The sequence below is a fragment of the Muscardinus avellanarius genome (assembly GCF_963383645.1).
Source record: "Muscardinus avellanarius genome assembly, chromosome: 16".
NCBI lineage: Eukaryota > Metazoa > Chordata > Mammalia > Rodentia > Gliridae > Muscardinus > Muscardinus avellanarius.
Window position 1 is genome coordinate 3947953 of NC_137802.1, and position 22487 is coordinate 3970439.

The window sequence follows — 22487 nt, forward strand, 5'->3', positions numbered from 1 at the left end:
CGGGGCGTGTGTGTGCGTGTGTGTGCGTGTGTGTGTCGGGCTGGGGCAGGTGCACACGGCTCGCCGGGCCCCAGCGTGCGTGCGCTGGGCACACGCGTGGCCCCCGCCCCTGGGTGGCCGTGCGCCTTGGCAGACGCCCCGCGTGGGCGCGCGTGTCCCAGCCCGCGGCTCTGTGCACACTCGGCCCCATGCGTGTGAGTGCACGCGGGGCTTGAGGACCTGGGGGGGCTGCTGGACGAGCCGGAACTCTCCCCCAAAGCCTCCCCGCTGCCTGGCCACCTGCGTGGGCGCCCGGGAGAGGTGGCCCCCGCCCCGCCGGGGGTCAGAGGTTCTTACTAATGACCTTGACTCATCGGCCGCCCTCGCCGTCCGCTGCCCGGAAAGAGGAAGGACCAGGTTCAGTCAGGTGGCACCGAGCTCCCCGCACACAGCGCCGGCGCTGGCCCCAGCCTCCGCCGCCCCGCCGGCGCCCAGCCTGCCCCGTGCCTCAGTTTCCCCGGCATGGATGGTGGGGCCAGGCTCCTGGCCGGCGTCTCATGGCCGTGACTCTGCAAGGAGACCTCTCCGGGTAACGAGCACTTGGGCCAGCGCCCTGGGGGGCCAGCCTCGGGGCCCCCTGGGGAGACCCCATGGAGGGGGGGGTCTCTCCCTGCTCCTGGCCGGGCCTCCCGAGAAGCGGCGGGCTGGAGCCTTCACCCTGTCCCTCCGCAGGTGAGCCCTCCCCTCCTCCGGGCCTGGTACCCCGCGCCCATCGCAGCCAGGATGCCAACCGTGAGTGCCCCCAGCCCTCTCCAAGGCGCCGGTGCGGGGACTGCGTCCGCGGCCCCCTGCCAGTTGCAACTCCCTGCGGTCCCCCTGGGGTGTCCTGCCGGGTCTCTGGCCTCTCCCAGTGCTCACGACCCCCTCCCGCCTGTCCCCTTCCCCGTCTGGCTCCCCCGCGCCCCCACCAGAGGCGCTGGGCCCCGGGCACCCAGTGCATCACCAAGTGCGAGCACTCGCGCCCCAAGCCGGGGGAGCTGGCCTTCCGCAAGGGCGACGTGGTCACCATCCTGGAAGCCTGCGAGGTGGGCGCGCGGGCCGGGCGGGGCGGGGGGCGCAGGGCTGGAGCCCGGGCGGGGCCGCGGGGACCCTCGCCCACCTCGGCCCCCCACCCCGCCCCGCAGAACAAGAGCTGGTACCGCGCCAAGCACCACGCGAGCGGGCAGGAGGGGCTGCTGGCGGCCGGCGCGCTGCGGGAGCGCGAGGCCCTCTCGGCCGACCCCAAGCTCAGCCTCATGCCGTGAGTGCGGGCGGGGCGGGCGCCCGGGGCGGGCACCCTGGGGCGGGCACCCTGGGGCGGGGCGCCCGGGGCGGGCACCCTGGGGCGGGCGCCCTGGGGCGGGCACCCTGGGGCGGGGGGCGCCCGGGGGTTCCTGACGCCCCGCCCCGCCGCAGGTGGTTCCACGGGAAGATCTCGGGCCAGGAGGCCGTGCAGCAGCTGCAGCCGCCCGAGGACGGGCTGTTCCTGGTGCGCGAGTCCGCGCGCCACCCCGGCGACTACGTGCTGTGCGTCAGCTTCGGGCGCGATGTCATCCACTACCGGGTGCTGCACCGCGAGGGCCACCTCACCATCGACGAGGCCGTGTGCTTCTGCAACCTGATGGACATGGTGGAGGTGCCCGGCGGGGGCCCCGGGCGCGGTGCCCCCCACACCCACCAGCAGCATCCAGCCCAACGCAGAGATGGCGGGTGGCTCTCGTGTCCCCCCCCCCCCCGTCCCACAGGTGGCCCGAGTCGCCGTGGTTCTCCCTCTGGGGACTGGGGGTGACCCCTCTGGGAACCCCCGGCACCCTCCCAAGTTGACACCAGTCCAGAATCCCCCAGAATTCAACCGGCAGCCTTTCCCGTTGCCATGGAGACCAGCCCACCTTGGGTGGGACCCGAATCCCGCTCCATCCTTCTGAGCTGCGGCTCATCCCACCCAGCGGCTGCCCTGGGGGAGGGGGACAGCATGTAGGGGTGCCCTGCACCCCGGATCCGACTCACAGTCGCCCCTGCCCTCTCCTGCAGCATTACACTAGAGAGAAAGGCGCCATCTGTACCAAGCTGGTGAAGCCCAAGAGGAAGCAGGGGACCCGGTCGGCGGAGGAGGAGCTGGCCAAGGGTAGGGACCCGCTGAGGAACGGCAGGGCCCGCTCCCTGCCCGCATCCCCCAGGACCCCAGGTCTGGGGGTCCCAGCCCTGCAGAGCCCAGATCTCCTGAGCTGGTTCCCGTGCCCAGTGCTGCCCGGGGTCAGACAGGACAGACCCACAGATCAGCCCCGTATTGAGTCAGCTGCTGCTAATGCCCCCTCGCCCTGGTACTGAGGAGGGAAGCCCGGGTCTCCAGCATGCTAAGGACATGCTGTCTCCTGGAAGCAGGTGTCTGGGGTGCACCTCTGCCCTTTAAAAACCCTACAAGCGCCGGGCGTGGTGGCGCACGCTTGTCATCCCCGCGCTTGGGAGGCTGAGACGGGAGGATCGCACGGGTTCGAAGCCAGCCTCAGCTACTTAGTGAGGCTCTCAGCAACTTAGTGAGACCCTGTTTCCAAATAAAGTATAATATAGGTCTGGGAGTATAGCCCGGAAGTAGAAAGCCTCTGGGTTCCACCCCCAGTACCACCAAAAAAAAAAAAAAAAAAAAAAAAAAAAAACCTACAAGCTGGGCTGGATGTAGTAGTGCACAGCTGTAAGCCCAGCAGCACTTGGGAGGCTGAGACAAGAGAATTGCAGGTTCGAGGACAGCTTCCGCAAGTAGTGAGACTCTCATAAATTTAGTGAGATCCTGTTTGAAAATAAAAACTTTAAAAATGGGGTTGGGGCCAGGCATGGTGGCGCACGCTTGTAATCCCTGCGCTTGGGAGGTGGAGACAGGAGGATCGCACAGGTTCGAAGCCAGTCTCTCCGGCTTAAGAGACCCTGTTTCCAAATAAAAAAATATAAAAATAGGTCTGGGAGTGTAGCCCAGAGGGAGAAGGGTTTCCAGGAACCCTAGTACCACCACCACTAATAATAATAATAATAATAATAATAATAATAATAATAATAATAATGGGGCTGGGAAGCTAGGTGTGGTGGTGCACGCTTGTAATCCCAGCACTCTGGAGGCTGAGACAGGAGGATCGCAGGTTTGCAGCCAGCCTCAGCTACTTATTGAGGTCCTCTGCAACTTAGTGACACTCTGTTTCAAAATAAAGAATAAAAAATAGAGCTAGGGGTACAGTTTAGAGGTAGAATGCCCATGCCTTCAATCCCTAGTTATAAAAAATAAATTAAAAATTAAGAAGATGGGGGTAGAGCTGGGAGGTAGAATGCCCCTGGGTCTATTATCCATTACCAAACATAAGGCAAACACCCTCTAAACCACCTGGAGCCCGGGGCCCTGCAGATGGTCAGAGGGACTGGATTCAAGCATGGGGTGGCGCAGTCTGTGGACCCCTGGCTTCGAGGCTTCTGTCTGGTCCACGTTCGGAACTTACAGGGTCTTGGGGGTTGGCTTGCATCTGAAGCCCTGTAGCCATTTCCGTCTTGAAGCTCAGCCAACCCCACCCTCCGGCGTTTTCTCCAAGGGCAGGCCCCCCACAACCCTGCGAGCCCTAGAATCCTGCCAGCCGACGACCGAGCCTGCCTCCTGGGAAGCAGAGGTCTCTCCCAGGGAGACCAGGGCATCCCAGAGATGTGCTGGAGGGAGACGAGTGCCCGCCCCGGACTATCGTGCTGCGCTTGGGGTTTGGGGGGGTGGAGGAAAGAAGAGCAGGAGCAAGACCTGCAAACCTACTGTACGCACAGCACACGGGGTGCTTGTGAGAGGGGGCAGAGGCCAGATCCCTGGAGGATTCTGAGACCTTTATGGGTCTCCATGCCCTATTAAAGGCCAGAGAAGGGAGGGACCCAGGGGGCGTTTGGGGGGCTGCAGAACCCCTCGGGGTGGCCTAGGACGGCCTCTGAGCTCTTTGGGTGTTCCTGGGGCCCAGGCTGGGGTCCTAGGGTGAGCCGGGACCCCAGCTTTGACTCTATACCAGAATAGATATTTTTTGCCCAGGTCGGCCTGAGTCATGCATGGGGGGCCCCAGCGGTGTCCTGGGGCACTGATGGGGACTATGGTCCAAGAGTTTGTCCAGGGCTGGGGCGCCATGGGGGATGCCACCAGGTCTCTCGCCAGGTGGACGCCATGGGAGGGCGGGAGGCCCCCCTGTCGCCCCTCTCACCCGGTCTTTACCCTCCAGCCGGCTGGTTACTGGACCTGCAGCACCTCACGCTGGGCGCGCAGATTGGAGAGGGCGAGTTTGGAGGTGAGGGGCTTGGGGGTGACGGAGGTGGGGGCGCACGTGGAGGCTGGGGAGTCGCCCAGCTGGATTCAGATCCACGTTCATGCCCTCTGAGCAAGTCCCTTGCTGGCTCCAGCCTTTGGCTGACTGTTCTCTGTGCAAGGGATGCCGGTCCCTGAAATCATTTTTCTAGAAGGTTCTGGCTTTCCAGAAGGTTCTGGAAGGTTCCGAGTCCTATAAATGGCCACAGAGTAAATATTTTTGGTTTTATGGACCAGATGGGCACTATTACAAGAATCAGCTCAGCTGATGGAACTCCGGGGCTGCTGCAAACAAATGCATAGCCTTTCTTTGAGTGTGGACGGTCAAGCTTTATGGCACAGGAATTCAAATTCCCTACAACGTGGCGAGATCATTGTCTCCCCCCTCAAGCATGCTAGCACATGTTTTGCCACAGGGCGATACCCTAGCCCCCCCTGGCTTTTCTTGAGCCATTTATGAATCCTACAAACCAGCCGGAGCTTTTTCCAGGGCCTGGCAAATGGGCGTGGCGTGAGGATGTGGCCCCGGGGTGGCTTCCCAGCTTCTCCAGGGCCCGGCTGGCGGGCTGGGGGCGTGTCCGGGGCCAGGGCTGGCGGGCTGGGGGCGTGTCCGGGGCCAGGGCTGGGGGGCTGGGGGCGTGTCCGGGGCGGGGCTGGCGGGCTGGGGGCGTGTCCAGGGGGGGCTGGCGGGCTGGGGGCGTGTCCAGGGGGGGGCTGGCGGGCTGGGGGCGTGTCCAGGGCAGGGCTGGGGCGTGTCCAGGGCAGGGCTGGTGGGCTGGGGGCGTGTCCAGGGCGGGGCTGGCGGGCTGGGGGCGTGTCCAGGGGGGGCTGGCGGGCTGGGGGCGTGTCCAGGGGGGGGCTGGCGGGCTGGGGGCGTGTCCAGGGCAGGGCTGGGGCGTGTCCAGGGCAGGGCTGGTGGGCTGGGGGCGTGTCCAGGGCGGGGCTGGCGGGCTGGGGCGTGTCCAGGGCAGGGCTGGCAGGCTGGGGGCGTGTTCAGGGGGGGCTGGCAGGCTGGGGCGTGTCCAGGGCGGGGCTGGCAGGCTGGGGCGTGTCCAGGGCGGGGCTGGCAGGCTGGGGCGTGTCCAGGGCGGGGCTGGCGGGCTGGGCATGTCCAGGGCGGGGCTGGCGGGCTGGGGGCGTGTCCAGGGCGGGGCTGGCGGTCTGGGGCGTGTCCAGGGCGGGGCTGGCAGGCTGAGGGCGTGTCCCGGGCCGGGGCCCGCCCCGCGCTTCTGTGCCTGGGCCTCGTGGGGCCAGCGGCGGCCTCGGCGCCCCACCCGTCCTGAGCCCTGTCCCGCGGCGCCCAGCCGTCCTGCAGGGCGAGTACCTGGGGCAGAAGGTGGCCGTGAAGAACATCAAGTGCGACGTCACCGCCCAGGCCTTCCTGGACGAGACAGCCGTCATGACGTGAGTCCCGGGCTGCGGGCGGCCCTGGGGGTCCCGGCCCCGCCCTCACCCCTGCCCCGCCGCCCCCAGGAAGCTGCAGCACCGGAACCTCGTCCGGCTCCTGGGTGTGATCCTGCACCAGGGGCTGTACATCGTCATGGAGCACGTGAGCAAGGTGGGCGGGCCCGGAGGGGGCGGGCCCGAGCGGGAGGCGGGAGGGGCCTAGCAGGTTGGGGCGGGGCTGAGCGAGTGCGGGGCGGGGCCGAGGGCTGTGGGAGGGGCCTGGCGGGGAGGTGGTCGGCAGCCCAGAGACCCCTGCTTCTCCACTCTGCCCCCTGCAGGGCAACCTGGTGAATTTTCTCCGCACCCGGGGCCGGGCCCTGGTAAACACCGCCCAGCTCCTGCAGTTTTCTCTGTGAGTGGGGCTCCCTGAGGGGGGGTCCGCGGTTCCGGGGAGACCAGGCGCGGCCAGGGGAGGCGCCGTGAGCGTTCCGAGGCGCCTCCCCAGGCACGTGGCCGAGGGCATGGAGTACCTGGAGAGTAAGAAGCTGGTGCACCGAGACCTGGCCGCCCGCAACATCCTGGTGTCCGAGGAGCTGGTGGCCAAGGTCAGCGACTTCGGCCTGGCCAAGGCCGAGCGCAAGGGGCTGGACTCGAGCCGGCTGCCGGTCAAGTGGACGGCGCCCGAGGCTCTCAAACACGGGGTGAGCCGCGTCCCCGGGGACCCCGAGAGCATCGCGAGGCGGCGCTGCGCCCCGGGGGGGGGGGCGGCCCTGGCTCTCCAGGGCGCGAGGCCCCGCCTCGGCCTCAGTTTCCCGGCCCTGCAGCGAGGGCGAGAGCGGCGAGGTCTGGGTTCTGCAGAATGTCAGCTCCCCGGGCGTGGGGAGCTCGGGGCGGGTCTGCTGGGAGGGGACCAGAGGGCAGGGCGGGGGTAGGAGAGACCCCGACGGCCGTGCTCACCCGACCCCGGGCCCCACAGAAGTTCTCCAGCAAGTCGGACGTCTGGAGTTTCGGGGTGCTCCTGTGGGAGGTCTTCTCCTATGGACGGGCTCCGTACCCCAAGATGGTGAGCGGGCGCCCGGGTCTCCGGGGGCGGGAGGGGCGAGGCCGGCCCCGCCCACCCGCCGCTCTGTCCGCAGTCGCTGAAGGAGGTGTCGGAGGCGGTGGAGAAGGGCTACCGCATGGAGCCCCCCGACGGCTGCCCGGGCCCGGTGCACGGCCTCATGGGCAGCTGCTGGGAGGCCGAGCCCGCCCGCCGGCCGCCCTTCCGCAAGGTGGCCGAGAAGCTGGCCCGGGAGCTGCGCAGCGCGGGCGCCTCGGCCACCGCCGGGGGCCAGGACGCCGACGGCTGCACCTCGCCCCGAAGCCAGGAGCCCTGACCCCCCCGAGGCCCGGGCCAGGAGGACCCAGGGGGGAGGCGAGGGCGGGCACCTCCCCGGCTCCCATCAGCCCGGGCGCGCAGACCGGAGGGAGGGAGCACCCCCCCTCCATAAAGACTGCTTCACGGACTGCGGGTGTCTGTCTCTCTGTGAGCCCCCACCCCACCCAGGTGCCCGGCGCACCCGCCACGGGGCGCCCGGTGGGCGTCGGCGCTCCGGTGCTGGTGGGGCCCCCTGGGGAGGCCCCCTGGAGGCCCTGCCCTCCCCAGGCACTTTTTCACCTCGCGGACTCACTGCTGCCCCCCGCCCCATGAATAGCAAACACTTTAATTGAGACTGCTGGGCGTGGGGGCGCACGCTTGCAATCCCAGCATTGGGGAGGCTGAGACAGGAGGATCGTGGTTCGCAGCCAGCCTCGGCTATTTAGTGAGGCCCTCTGCAACTCAGTGAGATGGGGTTTCAAAATAAAGAATAAAAAAATAGGGCTGGTGGGGGGTGTAGCTCGGAGGTAGAATGCCCCTGGGTTCCATCTCCAGAACCACAATAAATAAATAAATAAATAACAAAAATTTAAAAATAGGGCTGGCGGTAGAATGCCCCTGGGTTCCATCTCCAGAACCACAATAAATAAATAAATAACAAAAATTTAAAAATAGGGCTGGTGGTAGAATGCCCCTGGGTTCCATCCCCAGTAGTGCAAAAAATACAAAAATAAAAAAAAAATTGAGTCCCACCGACCACTCAACTGCCGAGCCCCTTCCTTCTGGGCTATTCATGAGTCCACAGCGGGGCACTGTCACTGCCCATTAAGGATGCCCCAGCTGGGACCACCCTCTGGCCACATGGGTACACGATCTCCCAGGGAGCACAAGGGCGGGGGACCACCTCCCATCAGCCACGGGGTCCCCGCTGCCGTCCCATGGACAGTACTCTCCGGGTCAGAGCCCAAGGCGCAGAGGTCCCTGGGAGAATCCCTGCAGCCCCCCAGGTCCTGCTGTGTCCATCACCCCGCCCACCCCAGCCCCTGTGCCTCCCAGGAGAGGCCTCTGCGGTGGCTGGGTCCTCCCGTGGGGTGATTCTGAGGAAGGGATCCTCATCTGCCATCGTACCCGCCCATGCCCAGGGCACGTCGGGCCCAGCTGCCCCATTGGCGGTGAGGGTTTGGAATGCTCACGGCACAGACAGGGCCCTGAGGTGCGCAGAGGGCAGGCCGCCCCCCGGGGGCTCCGCGAGGGGAGGCAGCGAGGCCAAGGCACACCCCCGCCTGTCTGGGGGTTGAGCCCAGCGGTTCAGGCTGTCTTTATTTTCTTCCTCTCTTCTCTTTTTTTGGGGGGAGGGGACTAGGGATTGAACCCAGGGGCGTTCTACCTCTCAACTACACCCCAGCCCTATTCTTCATTTTGAAACGGGGTCTCACTGAGTCGCAGAGGCCTCTCTAGGCAGCTGAGGCTGGCTGCGAACCTGCGGCCCTGGGATTAGAAGCTGCGTCAGGCTGCTCCTATTCCCGTGGCCGCTGAGAACCAAACCCCGACGTGAGTACCACTGGGTGTCCAGGGGAGGGAGTCACGTCCTGAGAGAAAGAGAGGTTCCCTCCGACCGCCACCATCACCCCAATATCTACCCACCCACCCCTCCATCCCAATCCATTCTTCACCCACCCACCCACCATTCCCTTCCCTTAACAAGCCCTTCCTGAGGACCTACTGTGTGCGGGCACTGTCCCCGCAGCCCCGGGGTGATGGCTCGCCGGTGACCCTGTCCTTGGACAAAGCCGGCCAAATGACCAGGGGCGCGGCCCCGACCCGTGAGGCTCGCTGTGCCTGACTCGCCCTCCGGTCCACTCTCCCGCGGTGGGCTGGGGTCCCGGCCGCCCGCACCTTGCGGGTTAAGGTTTAACCTTGCGGGTTAAGGTTTAATGCAATGGCCTGGGGTTTGGAGCTGGGGCGCCCTGGACACGAGCGCCACCTGCAGGCCGCGGGCCGCAACTACAACCTCGAGACGGTCTTCCCGCAGCTCCGGGACGGGGGCCCGGGCTCCCCCGAGCTGCCGCCCCGCACGCCGCCCCCAGGCCCACCCAGAACTTTTGGGGTCGGCAGGCCCAGCCCCAGGCCCTCCGAGCTGAGCTGGGAAAGGGCCCCCAGGCAGGCCCAGCCCTGAGCCAGCCCGGCCCCCAGCCCTCCGCTCTGACTCAGTCTCTCCACCAGCATCTGCAAGGGGTTAGCTGGTTCTTGCGGAGGGTGGGACTAGAAGGGCTCCGCCTGCGGGGCGCGGTGGCGCTCGCTTGGGATCCCGGCATTCGGGAGGCTGAGACAGGAGGATCGCGGTTGGCGGACAGCCTCGGCCACTTCCCGGGGGTGGGGTGGGGGCAGAGGTACTGACCCCCGCATGCGGGGCGGGAGGGCTTCCTGGAGGAGGGGCCCAGGGGCTGGGGCCTTGACGTTAGACCAGGAGTTTTTGGGAAGGAGCCGGGGTGACTTCTAGGCCCCAGGCCACGCGTCTGGATGTGTGCAGAGGGGAGAGGGGGGTGAGGGGCCGCGGACCAGCGGGGGGACTTCACGCAGAGGGCGGAGGGAGACGGCGAGCTGGTGGGCGAGTTGCTGTGACCTGGGAGAGGGCAGGGTGGGCTCCATGGCGCCCACCCCGGAGGACCGCCTGGCAGAGGCTGCGAGGCCAAGCTGGCGGACCCTCTCCCGCTCCAGGTCTGGTTCCAGAACCGCAGGGCCAAGTGGCGCCACCAGGAGGGTCTGGTCCTCCTCGGCCTGACCCGGCTGGAGGCCAGCATGCTGGCCGCAGCCAAGCCAGGCAGCAGGAGGGGGGCAGAGCCTGGCCGGCCCCCTCCGCCTCCTGCCTGCAGGACAGTCCAGGCTGGCCAGGCTCTCAGGGCCCCCCTGTCCCCAAGAGGCCACTCGCACGGGCCGGCTCCTCCCCTCAGCAGCCGGCAAGGTGTCCCCAAGTCAGCCCTGCTGGACAGGGAAACTGAGGCCGGCGACGGGGCGAGCGGAGCTGCTTCCAGGCCCGGACAGCCCTGCAGGCCGGGCCGCCGGACGGTGCCGCATGGCCACCTCTGCTCCTGCCCCGACTGCCCCCGCCCAGCAAGGCGGCGGCCCCCACACAGTGGCGAGGCCAGGGCGCAGGAGGGGGCCCCAGGGCAGCTGGCAGCCCCCATGGCCGCTGACCTGGCGCTCGCACCGGACCCCACCACCGTGAGCAGCTGGCCCTCCCGGGATGCCGGCCACCAGCCGCCCACCCAGGCGGCACCGCGTACAGGGCCGCAACAGGGGCACGGCAGTGAAGGAGACATTTTTATTTTTTAAGAAAAATAATGAAAGCTTAAAACAGCAGCAAGTGACAGTGGGGCAGGAGGGCGCGGCGGGGAGGCCAGGCCGGGGAGGGTGCTGGGGAGAGGCGGCGCCGCCCCTCCTGCTGCCCCGGGCACCGCGCACTGGGCGCGAGGCCGGAGGTGGGCAGGGAGGTGGGCAGGGCCGCGGACCGAGCCCCGTGGCGCCTGGCCGGCGCCTGGCCTCAGAGGGCCGGGCTCCTGGGCTCACAGCCTGGTTTCTCCTGCGCAGCTGGAGACCGCGGCCAGCAGCTGGCCGGTCCCGGAGCCCGTGGTCACAGGAGTGCAGGGGCAGGAGGGGCTGGGGGTGGTCGGCGGCGAGGTCGGCCTGCCCTCCCCGTGGAAGACCACCGCACAGCACGCGGCCCTGCCCCGCGGCGGCCCTCCCGGCGCCTGCCTCAGCCTCGGCTACAGCTTCGCGTTCCTGCTCAGCCGGTTGTTGCGCCAGATATTGTGCTTCCGGAGCAGCCGCCAGTACTGGCGGGTCTCGGGGTCCAGCTCCTCCAGCGTCTTGGGGGGACCCAGGTTCACCTCGAACAGCCTGGGGGCGAGCGCAGGGTCAGGCCGGGGCCGCGGGAGGGGCTGGGGCAGGGCTGGGGGTCCAGGCCCACCCGGCGTCTGCGGAGTGAGACCTGGGTCCACCCTGGCCACCCCTGCCCGCCCGCGAGGACAGACTGACCTGCCGCAGCCTTCAGAATGGCCGCACTGCAGGCGTTTGCAGACGCCACTGCTCCCGGGCCCCCGCACACCTGCCTGCCCCCACCCACCCCCGCTTCGCCCCTCCCTCTCTCTGCTCCCAGACAGGGTCCTGTCCCAGGGCCTTTGCACCGATCACACCCTTAGTCTTGGAAACCCCTTCTACCTCCGCAGACTTCAGACGCGTTAGCTGAGCGCCCTCCACACCTGGAAGTGTGGGTGTCCCATCAGCTCCCCCGGCTAGCTCCGTGAAGGTAGGGCGTGTGTGTGTGTGTGTGTGTGTGTGTGTGTGTGTGTGTGTGTTACTGGGGATGGAACCCAGGTGCATTCTACCTCAGAGCTACACCCCAGCCTGATTTTTTTATTCCTTATTTTGAAACAGGGTCTCACAAGCCGGGCGTGGTGGCGCACACTTGTCGTCCCCGCGCTTGGGAGGCTGAGACAGGAGGATCGCACGGGTTCGAAGCCAGCCTCAGCTACTTAGTGAGGCTCTCAGCAACTTAGTGAGACCCTGTTTCCAAATAAAATATAAAATAGGTCTGGGAGTATAGTCCAGAGGTAGAAAAGCCCCTGGGTTCAACCCCCAGTACCACCAAAATAAAAAAAATTAAAAATTAAAAAAACCCACGGTCTCACTGAGTTGCAGAGGGCCTCACTAAGTAGCTGAGGCTGGCTGCAACTCGGATCCTCCTGTCTCAGCCTCCCGAATGCTGGGATGACAAGCGTGCGCCCCCACAGCCGGCAAAGGGAGGGGTTTTTGCCTGCATTGGGCCCCTTTGGGTCTCTGGAGCCTGGACTGGGGTCTGACATCCAGTCAGAGCTCAATAATTGTTAAAGGAAAAGTTGGGGCGCTTTGGGCACTCAAGTTCTGACCTCATTCATGTCTGAGGTGTATGGACCCGTCGCTAGGCGTGTGCCCACACACAGGTGGCCGGGCCAGGGCGCGGGCGTGCCCCTGGGCTCCGTACTGAGGGGTCCTGGGCCTCCGCCTGGGGCGGCCGGCCAGGGGAGCGGAGGGCGGGCCCACTCACCACTCCGGGTACTCGGCGTCGGGCTTCAGGACGACATCCTGGCCGTCTTTGTAGATATTGACACCCATGGCGTGCGTCGTGAGCCTGACAGGATCTGTGCACACATCTGGGTCCTTCAGGGCCTCGCTGGCCACGCTGCCTTTGCCGCCCTTGGCCCCCTTCATGACTGGGGGGCACGGACAAGAGCTGTTTCAGGTCAGCCCCAACCCGGAAGGCCAGCCTCCCCTCCCTTGGGGGCCCCTGCCACCCAGTGTAAACAAGCTGAATGACAAACCCAGGCTCTTTCTTTCTTTCTTTCTTTCTTTCTTTCTTTCTTTCTTTCTTTTTTGCAGTACTGGGGATGGAACCCAGGGGCATTCTACCTCCTAGCTACACCCCAGCCCTATTTTTTCTTTCTTTCTTTCTTTCTTTCTTTCTTTCTTTCTTTCTTTCTTTATTTTTTGTGGTACTGGGGTTCCTGGAAGCCCTTCTACCTCCGGGCTACACTCCCATACCTATTTTTACATTTTTACTTGGAAACAGGGTCTCCTAAACCAGCGCGCGCGGCTGGCTTCGAACCAGCGCGATCCTCCTGTCTCTGCCTCCCAAGCGCGGGGATGACCAGCGTGCGCCACCACGCCCGGCTATTTTTTCTTTATTTTGAAACAGGGTCTCACCGAGTAACTGAGGCTAGCTGTGAACCGCGATCCTTCTGTCTCAGCCTCCCAAATGCTGGGATGACAAGTGTGCGCCACCACGCCTGATTTCAACCCAGGCCTTTATAAAAATGTTTTTTGTGACACTAGGATTGGAACCCAGGGGCATTCTACCTATGAGCTATACCCCCAGCTCCTTCTTTTTAAAATGTTGTGGTTTAGCCGGGCATGGTGGCGCACGCTTGTCATTCCCGCACTTGGGAGGCTGAGACAGGAGGATCGCGCGGGTTTGAAGCCAGCCTCGGCTACTTAGTGAGGCTCCCAGCAAATTAGTGAGGCCCCGTTTCCAAATAAAGTATAAAATAGGTCTGGGAGGATAGCCCGGAGGTAGAAAGCCCCTGGGTTCCACCCCCAGTACCACTAAATAAATAAATAAATAAAGGAGCCGGGCATGGTGGCGCCTGCTTATAATCCTAGCATTTGGGAGGCTGAGATAGGAGTATCGCGGTTCGAGGACAGCCTCAGCTACTACTTAGTGAGGCCCTTTGCAACTCAGTGAGACCCTGTTTCAAAATAACGAATAAAATGTAAGGTTGGGGGTGTAGCTCAGAGGTAAAATGCCCCGAGTGCCAACCCCAGCACCGCAAAAAAAATAATAATAATAATCGGATTGGAGCCCATATCTTCCACCCATTCCTGGTAGCGTCTTGCCCAAGGTCACACAGCAACTATTAGGCAGAAACAGGAGTGCAACCCGATTTGATGACCTCATCCAAGAAACCCTGCCACCAGCGCCTGCGCAGTGAAGCGCGTGTGCTGCTAGCGACGCACACGCTGGGCTTCCTTCACATCGCGCCTGCGCAAAAGGCATCTGCTCAGAATTTGCCTCTCGCGCAAGCGCAGTAGCTCTAGGCCCGCCTCCCGACCCGCGCCTGCGCACTAGCAGTTCCCCTACCCTGTGTTCCCATGTCAGGCCCCATCAACTCAGCTCACCCGGCTTTTTAGCATAATCTCGGACCAGGAGCCTTCCCCCAGCGGCGGTGCCTGGAAAGCCCCGGGCGCTCCAGCCGGCCCATGTCCGGGTAGCCCCAAGGAGGTGCCGAGCCGCCATGACGTCGGCCGACCGTCTGAACGCACCCGTTTCCGGTGACGTCAGCGGCCGTAGGGATGCTTGGGAGCTGTAGGCCTACGGGCTTCTGGGAAATGTAGTCCTCCCAGCCCGTGAGCATTCTATTTACTGGCTTTAAACTTTCCTGGACTTAGTTCCTGTATGAAATGCTATTCCAAAGACTTTTCAGTCGAGGGTGGTGGTGCACGCCTGTAGTCCCCGTGCCTGTGGGAGGCTGAGGGAGGAGGATCGTAAGTGAAACCCGCAGCCATTAGCAATACAGCTTCAAAAAAATAATAATAAATAGTTGAAACTAGGAGGTAAAATACTTCTAGGTTCAGTCCTCAGTAACACACACACACACACACACACACACACACACACACACGCGCGCGCGCGATATTTCATTATCTTCTTACTCTTATTCACTATCTTATTTTCTTGAAATATGTCACCTTAAAGCTGAGTGTGGTGGCTCATGCCTGTGAGTCCCAGTAATTGGAACGCTGAGATAGGAGGATAGAAGATTTATTTGTTTTTTTTGTTTTGTTGGTACTGGGGGTGCAACCCAGGGGCTTTTCTACCTCCGGGCTATACTCCCCGACCTACTTTATACTTTATTTGGAAATGGTCTCACTGAGTTGCTGAGAGCCTCACTAAGTAGCTGAGGCTGGCTTCGAACCTGCACGATCCTCCTGTCTCCGCCTCCCAAGCGCGGGGATTACAAGGGTGCGCCACCACACCCGGCTCTAGAATGGAAGATTTGAGGACAGCCTCAGCAAGTAGTGAGACTCATCAACCTAGCCAGACCCTCTTTCAAAATAATAAAAATTTAAAAATTGGGCTGTACGTGTAGCTTGGAGGTCAAACGTCTCTGTGTGCAATCCCCAGTAACACACTTAAATATATAGATATTAAGATACTAAGCCTCGTGTTGTGTTACATGCCTGTAATCCCAGTGTTTAGGAGGCTGAGATAGGAGGATCTCAGGTTTGAGGCCAGCCTCAGCAAGTTAGCGAGGTCCTCATCAATTCAGAGATTGACTACCCCTGGGTTCCATCCTTAGAACCAAAAAAGAAATAAAAACAAGGAAAGCCTAAAAGGAAGCCGACCTACCACTTCAAATAGACTCAACTATATTCCAGACCTGTTGCCAAGTCCTTTTTAATTTTTTTTTTAATTTTTGGTATTGAGGGTGAAACCCAGAGGCATTCTACCTCCAAGTTATACCCCAACCCGAATTTATTTCTTATTTGGAAACAGGGTCTCGCTAAGTTGCCGAGGGTATCGTTAAATTGAAGAGGCTGGCTTCGAACCTATATCCTCCCGTCGCAGCCTCTCAACTACTGGGATTACAAGCCTGCGCCACCATATTTATTATCTTACCCTCAGTTTATAAACTGAGGAACCAGAGACCCAGGCAGGCAGATCCTCAATCCCAAAGCCAGGGAGCACGATTCATTGTCCTTAAGGTGAGCCAAAACGGAAATACGTCATCAACAATGTTGCCCTCTGCTGCCTCTGGCGTCCCCAAAGCCCACCACTCCCTATTCAATATTTCCACGTCCCGTTTTTCCCCCGCGCCATCACAGCCAGAAAAGGGAAGCAGTGCGAGCGACCTCATTTTTGCAGTAAAGAGGGTCCGCCTGAGCAACGAATGCACGCTGGCTTAGAGGCCCGGGATCCGAACCCTCGGCTTCACCCCTGAGCTCGCCCGGGCCCCAGCGCCCCCTGGCGGCGAGCCCGGCCTAGAGGACTACATTTCCCAGGAGGCACCGCGACGCCGCGCATGCGCAGTGGAGCAGGAGGAGCGCGGTCCGCTGAGCGGGGCACCGCAGCCGGGAATCAACGAGCGCTGGCGGCGGCGGCGGATCGGAGTGCGAGCCGGCGATCTCGAGGCGTGGAGTCCCGAGCTTGGGAGGTGAGTGTCCCAGAGGTGCGGGCTGGAGGTGGCCCGGGAGGTTTGGAGGCTGAGGGTCCACTTTTTTGGGCGCGTCCTAAATACCGGGGTCCTGGATCTGAAGTCCTCCTCCGGGCTCCTGGGTGTTAGTTTGGGGGTCGTGAGTCCGGGCGTGGGAGGGTCCGGAGCCCCGGGGGTGTGTCGGCCGAGAGTGTGAGCACCCCGCGGCCCCAGCCTGGCTTCCACGTCGCGCCCCAGGACTCGGAAGTGGACAGAGTCCAGCAGCCCGGAGGCGGCGGGTGACAGGCAGCAGAGCCTGCTGCGTGGCCGCCGCCCCGGGCCCTGTGCGCACACGCAGCGCCGGGACACCGGCCGCTTTGCAGGACACCGAGAGGACTGAGCTCCGCGTCCTGCAGGAGCAGCGGCCAGCCAGGAAGCGGGGACCGAGCCCCAGGCGAGCCCCGCAGCGAGTCACGATGCCGTCCTGAGCCGGGCATGGAATTCTTGATGCCCCCCGGGCCCGCCCCAGGGCCTCCGGCCATGGACTTGGAGGAGCCCAAGGACACACTCGCGCCGTCTGAGGACCTTCACCCTGATGGTCAGTGGGACCCGGTGCCCGCAGGCCCTGCTGGCCTCAGTCAGATGGAATTTGATGGCGCAGCCATCCAAGACCTGGTGGAAGAATTTGAGGCTCTGCCAGGCGACCTGGTGGGCCTGTCCCCAGATGGAGCGCCCTGCCCACTGCACATCGCCACCGGCCAGGGCCTGGCCCCCCAAGAGGTGGCCGATGTCCACGGGCTGTTGTCTGCTGAAGCCAACGGGGACGACCTGCTGAGCCTCCTGCAGTGCGAGGCCCGTTCACCTCCGGAGCCTGGCCCCCAGGAGCCTCCCCCTTGCCTGCTGCAGCCCCCGGAGGACCCGGATGGGGAGCCCGGAGCCTCGGACTGGGCGGAGGGGGCCTCTGCCGAGCCCCCTGGTAGCCGGAGCTCCAGCAGCTCCCCCGAGCCCTGGCTGGAGACGGCACCTCTCGTAACAGCAGCGGAAGAGCCGCAGCCACCTGCGGGCGCCCAGGTAGGGCCTGCCCGCCCTCCAGCTGTGCCTTGCGGCCTGCGGTGGAGCACTCGCGCAGCCTTGCCCCTCTTCTGTCTAATTGCAGAACCCCAAGACCCTGGCTTCATCCCCGGCTCTCCCAGAGGGTGAGTGTCCCCCCTACCCCGGCCCAGGGAAGTGAGGGTTCCAGAAAGCCAGGATCTGCACCCAGAGTTTGCCAATAAGGACCTCAGCCCAGAGAAGCTCTTGGGGGTGTTTTGAGCAGATCCTAGTTGACCAGTCAGAGGAGAGACAGGCCCAAGGAAGTTGTGGAGCGGTCAGGGATGGTTGGGCAGTTGCGGCCACGGGTAGCCCTATTACAGAGCAGAGCTATGGGTCTCCTGGGCTGAGTGGCTTTTGTGGTTTACAAGCTGGAAATATCAAAAGGAATCTTCCTTTTTTCCTTTTATTTACTTATTTGTTTATTTATTTATTTACTTAACATTTTTTTAATACTAGAGATTGAACCCAGGAGCATTCTACCTCAGAGCCATACCCCCAGCCCCTTTTCTTTCTTTCTTTCTTCCTTTCTTTTTTTCATTTTATTTTATTTTATTTTATTTTGGTGTGTGTGTGTGTGTGTGTGTGTGTGTGTGTGTGTGTGTGTGTGTGTATGTATGTGGTACTGGAAATGGAACCCAGGGGCATTGTACCTCTGAGTTATACCCCCGCCCTAATTTTTATTCTTTTATTTTGAAACCGGGTCTCACTGAGTTGCAGAGGGCCTCACTAAGTACTGCGGCTGTCCACGAACCGCGATCCTCCGGTCTCAGCCTCCCGAATGCTGGGATGACAAGCGTGCGCCACCACGCCCGGCTTTATTCTTTATTTTGAAACAGGGTCTCACTCAGTTGCAGAGGGCCTCGCTAAGTAGCTCAGGCTGTCTGTGAACCGCGATTTTCCTGTCTCAGCCTCCCAAGTACTGGGATTGCAGGTGTGCACCACCACGCCCAGCTTAAAAGTCATGTTTCCTGCCGCATGAAACTGATGTGCGCTTCTGCGGCTGCTGATACGGTTTCCTGGGGCGTGGTCACGCCCGTCCACGGGTTTGTGGTCTGGGCTGCCTGGATGTGATGGAGAGGAAGCCGAGGACCATCACCTGCAGCTCGGCACAGGTCCATCCTCTGGCAGATGGCATTTTTTTGTTTTTATTTTGCGGCACTGGGGATGGAACCCAGGGGCATTCTACCTCTGAGCTACACCCCCAGCCTGATTTCCTTTCTTATTTGGAAACAGGGTCTCACTGAGTTGTGGAGGGCGGCACTAAGTTGTCCAGACCGGACCGGATTGCAGTTCGCGGGCAGCCTCAGCTACTTACTAAGGTTCTTTGCAACTCAATGAGACCCTGTTTCAAAATAAAGAATAAAAAATAGGGCTGGGGGTATCGCTCAGAGGTAGAATGCCCCTGGGTTCCATCCCCAGTACTGCAAAACAAAACAAAACAAAAAATACCATGCCCATGCTGTGAGCCGATCCAGGAGATTCTAGAACCACAGGAAGGCTACCTCTGTTGGGATTAAGGAAGTCTAGAATCGGGGCTGGGGTGTCGGTCGGTGGTAGGCCGTTTGCCCAGCAGGCAGCAGGCTCCGATTCATCGTAGCCCCACAGAGAAATAAGCTCTGGCCCCACGGAGCAAGTACTGGTTCTAGGTGCTGCTGCTCCCTCAAACCCCTGGCCAGCTGTGGGCTTGAGACCCTTTGGGGCTTCCTGGAATCCAGGGCTGTGGCCACCTGGAGTTCTGGGCCGCGCGGGAGTCTTTAGTTGTGCACACAGGCATCCCTTTCTACACGGGAGGTTTGCGTTATCCGTTGTATGGGATGGGATGGAGAAAGTTCTAGAACAGCAGGTGGAGTGGCTGGTTCTAGGTTGCTGGGAGAACTCCAGTATCTTGGAGCAGGGCTGACTCTAGTTCCAGAACACTGCAGGTTATATATATATATATATATATATATATATATATATACATAATATATAATAATTATATATATTATTTTTATTTATATATTTTTATTATTTTTATTATTTTTATTATATATATTTTTTTATTTTTTATTTTTGGTGGTACTGGGGTTTCTGGAATCCCTTCTATCTCCGGGCTACACTCCCAGACCTATTTTATGTTTTTACTTGGAAACAGGGTCTCTTAAGCCAGCGTGGCTGGCTTCGAACCTGCGCGATCCTCCTGTCTCCGCCTCCCAAACGCGGGGATGACAAGCGTGCGCCACCACGCCCGGCTATTTATTTATTTTTGGTACTGGGCATGGAATCCAGGGGCTTTCTACCTCCGGGCTACACTCCCAGACCTATTTTATATTTTATTTGGAAGCAGGGTCCCACTAAGTAGCTGAGGCTGGCTTCGAACCTTAGAACACTGCAGGTTGGAGGAGGAGGAGCGGGGTCACCCGGGTCTCACCTGGTCACGGACTTGCGCACCCAGGGTGTCTGGTCTGTGGGCTGTGCACCCGCCCGGGGCCTGGACCCACAGAGAGCGCACCCAGCCCAGGCTGCCCCCTGCAGGAGCCCGCTGGGCAGTGGACAGCTGGCTCTGGACGGTTCTGGAGCAGTGGGTGGGGCCTGGCTGAGAGCCTGGAGCTGGACAGGTGGCCCAGGAGGGCGGGGTCTTGTGCGGGCTGAGCCTCCGGCCGCTCTGTCCTCCAGTGCCCGGGCCCTGTGACCACGAGGACCTCATGGACGGCGTCATATTTGGGGCCAAGTACTTGGGCTCCACCCAGCTGGTGTCGGAGCGGAGCCCGCCCCCCAGCACGCGCATGGCGCAGGCCCAGGAGGCGATGGATCGGGTCAAGGTGAGGGGTTGGGGGCGCCGAGCTGGCGGGGGAGGGGGGGTCGCTGCGGGTGTCCACTGCTCACCTCCCCGCAGGCGCCCGACGGGGAGACGCAGCCCATGACGGACGTGGACCTCTTCGTGTCCACCAAGAGGGTCAAGGTGCTGACGGCCGACTCGCAGGTAGCTCGTGGGTGGGCAGGCGGGCGGCCTGGCTGGGGCTGGGGGCTGGAGCGCCCTCCGCAGCCTGCGCCCCTCCCCAGGAGGCCATGATGGACCACGCCCTGCAGACCATCTCCTACATCGCCGACATCGGCTGCGTGCTCGTGCTCATGGCGCGCCGGCGGCTCGCGCGGAGGCCGGGGCCCCAGGACCTCAGCCGCCGCCTCTACAAGATGATCTGCCACGTCTTCCACTCGGAGCACGTGAGCCGCGGGCGACCCTGGGGTGGGGGGCGCACACGCGCCGCGGCCCACCCGAGACCCTCGGCCAACTCGGCGCTCCAGGCCCTCCAGGCCCGGGCTCGGACTGGGTGGGAGGGGACCTGGGAATGCGCTGTGGCCTCCGGGCCCCTCCCTGAGCACCCCAGGCGCGGCCCTGAGGGACTGGGGTCCTCCTGGGAGGACTGCAAGGCTTCCAGAAAGCGGGGTTTGGAGGCTGAGGCTGTGCAAGATGCCCGCCCACGAGCACCCATCTGGGTGGGCTCTGCCAGGTCCCCCGGCTCACCACCCCGCAGCCTTGCAGAGGGGCGCGCTCCTCCTCCCCTCCCCGTCCTCCTTCCTCCCTGGGGTAGCTGCCACCCCCAGGCCCCCGCTGAAGTCCCAGAGCGCGAGGCCCCCTCCGAAGATCTTGTCCAGGGTCAGGCCCGGAGGGGTCATCTTTGAGGGAGGGTGGGCGCCCCCCAACCCCGGGACCAGCCTCGCCTCCCGCAGGCCCAGCTCATCGCCCAAGCCATCGGCCAGGCCTTCTCCGTGGCCTACAGCCAGTTCCTGCGGGAGAGCGGCATCGACCCCAGCCAGGCGGGCGCCCTGCTGAGCCAGGGGTCCCCGGGCGCCGGCCACCTGCACAACGGGGACCTGGACCACTTCTCCAACAGCGAGAACTGCCGGGAGGTGAGCCGGCCCCGCCCGCCACGGGCCTGCCAATCCGTGCGCTCCAGCCCCGCGGCCCCGCCCACTGTGGCAGCCCTCCCGCGTGGCCCCGCCCACCGCTGCCAATCAGTACGGCCCGGCCCCCGCGGCTCCGCCCACAAGGAGTCCTGTTCACTATGGCAGCCCTCCCGCGTGGCCCCGCCCACCGCTGCCACGCCAATCAGTACGGCCCAGGCCCCGCCCACAGGCAGCCCGTCCACACCCCCGCGTGGGCCCGCCCACCCCTGCCAGACCAATCCGCGCGGCCCAGGCCCCGCCCACAGGCAGCCCCGTCCACTAAGGCCGTCCACACCCCCGCGCGGCCCCGCCCACCCCGCCAGGCCAATCCGCGCGGCCCCACCCACCGCGGCCCGCCCCGCGCAGGTGTGCATCCAGAAGCGGCGCGGCGAGGGCCTGGGCGTGGCCCTGGTGGAGTCGGGCTGGGGCTCCCTGCTGCCCACCGCCGTCATCGCCAACCTGCTGCACGGCGGCCCCGCCGAGCGCTCGGGCGCCCTGAGCGTCGGGGACCGCCTCACCGCCGTCAACGGGGCCAGCCTGGTGGGGCTGCCCCTGGCCGCCTGCCAGGCCGCCGTGCGCGTGAGTCGGCGCCCCGCCCGGGAGGGGCCGGCGGGCGCGGAGGGCCTTCCGGGTAAACTGAGGCCGGCCCCCGCAGGAGGTGAAGCCGCTGACGCAGGTGACGCTGAGCATCGTGCACTGCCCGCCGGTCACCACGGCCATCATCCGGCGGCCGCACGCGCGCGAGCAGCTGGGCTTCTGCGTGGAGGACGGCATCGTGAGCGCGGGCGGCCGGGCGGCCGGGCGGGCGGGGCGGCCGGAGAGCGACCCCTCGAGCGACCCCTGCTCCCCGCAGGTCTGCAGCCTGCTCCGCGGCGGCATCGCGGAGCGCGGGGGCGTGCGCGTGGGCCACCGCATCATCGAGGTCAACGGGCAGAGCGTGGTGGCCACGCCGCACGCGCGCGTCATCGAGCTGCTCTCCGAGGCGCGCAGCGAGGTGCGGGGGGGGGTGGCCTGAGTACCCCTCCCATCTCCCCTGGCGCAGCTGGCCCCGGGTATCCCCTCGTCCCCTGGGCAGCTGACCCCGACGCCCCTCTCAAGTCCCCTGGGTGCAGCTGACCCCGCCGCCCTTCCTACCTTGCCTGGGCGCAGCTGACCCCGAGTGCCCCCCCCCACCTCCCCTGGGCACAGCTGGCCTGACCCTCCCACCTCCCCTGGGCGCAGCTGACCCCAACACCCCTCCCATGTCCCCTGGGTGCAGCTGTCCCCAGTGCCTCTCCCACCTCCCCTGGGCACAGCTGACCCCGACGCCCCTCCCACCTCCCCTGGGTGCAGCTGGCTCCAGTGTCCCTCCCACCTCCCCTGGGTACAGCTGACCCCGAGTGACCCCAGTGCCTCTCCCACCTCCCCTGGGCACAGCTGACCCCGATGCCCCTCCCACCTCCCCTGGGTGCAGCTGACCCCGAGCACCCCTCCCAGCCCAAGTAGATGCCAGCCCTGGGCGCCCCCTGCGGGCCCGGCTGGAGGTGGCAGGCGGTGCGGCTGACCCTGAGCCCCTCCCCGCCCAGGTGCACATCAAGACCATGCCGGTGGCCACCTACCGCCTGCTCACAGGCCAGGAGCAGCCAGTGTTCCTGTGACCACCCACCCGTCCCCCCACCACCACCGTGCCTTA

General features: G+C 63.7%; 3 protein-coding genes across 3 annotated transcripts; 2 read left to right on the forward strand and 1 right to left on the reverse strand.

Annotated features, from left to right (window-relative positions):
• Window positions 1–501: 501 nt before the first annotated feature.
• On the forward strand, window positions 502–7089 carry MATK (megakaryocyte-associated tyrosine kinase; the record flags this gene model as incomplete). Its single annotated transcript, XM_080713909.1, has 13 exons — window positions 502–508; window positions 677–771; window positions 951–1064; window positions 1164–1279; window positions 1435–1654; window positions 2050–2143; window positions 4245–4310; window positions 5632–5731; window positions 5801–5885; window positions 6052–6125; window positions 6219–6414; window positions 6690–6776; window positions 6850–7089. 13 exons carry the CDS (start codon window positions 502–504, stop codon window positions 7087–7089), a joined length of 1494 nt encoding a protein of 497 aa, XP_080570035.1.
• Window positions 7090–10834: 3745 nt separating this feature from the next.
• Window positions 10835–13899, reverse strand: MRPL54 (mitochondrial ribosomal protein L54; the record flags this gene model as incomplete). Its single annotated transcript, XM_080712362.1, has 3 exons — window positions 10835–10967; window positions 12154–12319; window positions 13782–13899. 3 exons carry the CDS (start codon window positions 13897–13899, stop codon window positions 10835–10837), a joined length of 417 nt encoding a protein of 138 aa, XP_080568488.1.
• Window positions 13900–16291: 2392 nt separating this feature from the next.
• Window positions 16292–22452, forward strand: APBA3 (amyloid beta precursor protein binding family A member 3; the record flags this gene model as incomplete). The annotated part of the gene is made up of 10 exons (XM_080712559.1): window positions 16292–16867; window positions 16953–16992; window positions 19544–19689; window positions 19764–19850; window positions 19931–20092; window positions 20600–20779; window positions 21182–21394; window positions 21471–21590; window positions 21669–21809; window positions 22381–22452. The coding sequence occupies 10 exons, from the start codon at window positions 16292–16294 to the stop codon at window positions 22450–22452; spliced, it is 1737 nt and encodes a 578-aa protein (XP_080568685.1).
• Between the last annotated feature and the right edge of the window lie 35 nt (window positions 22453–22487).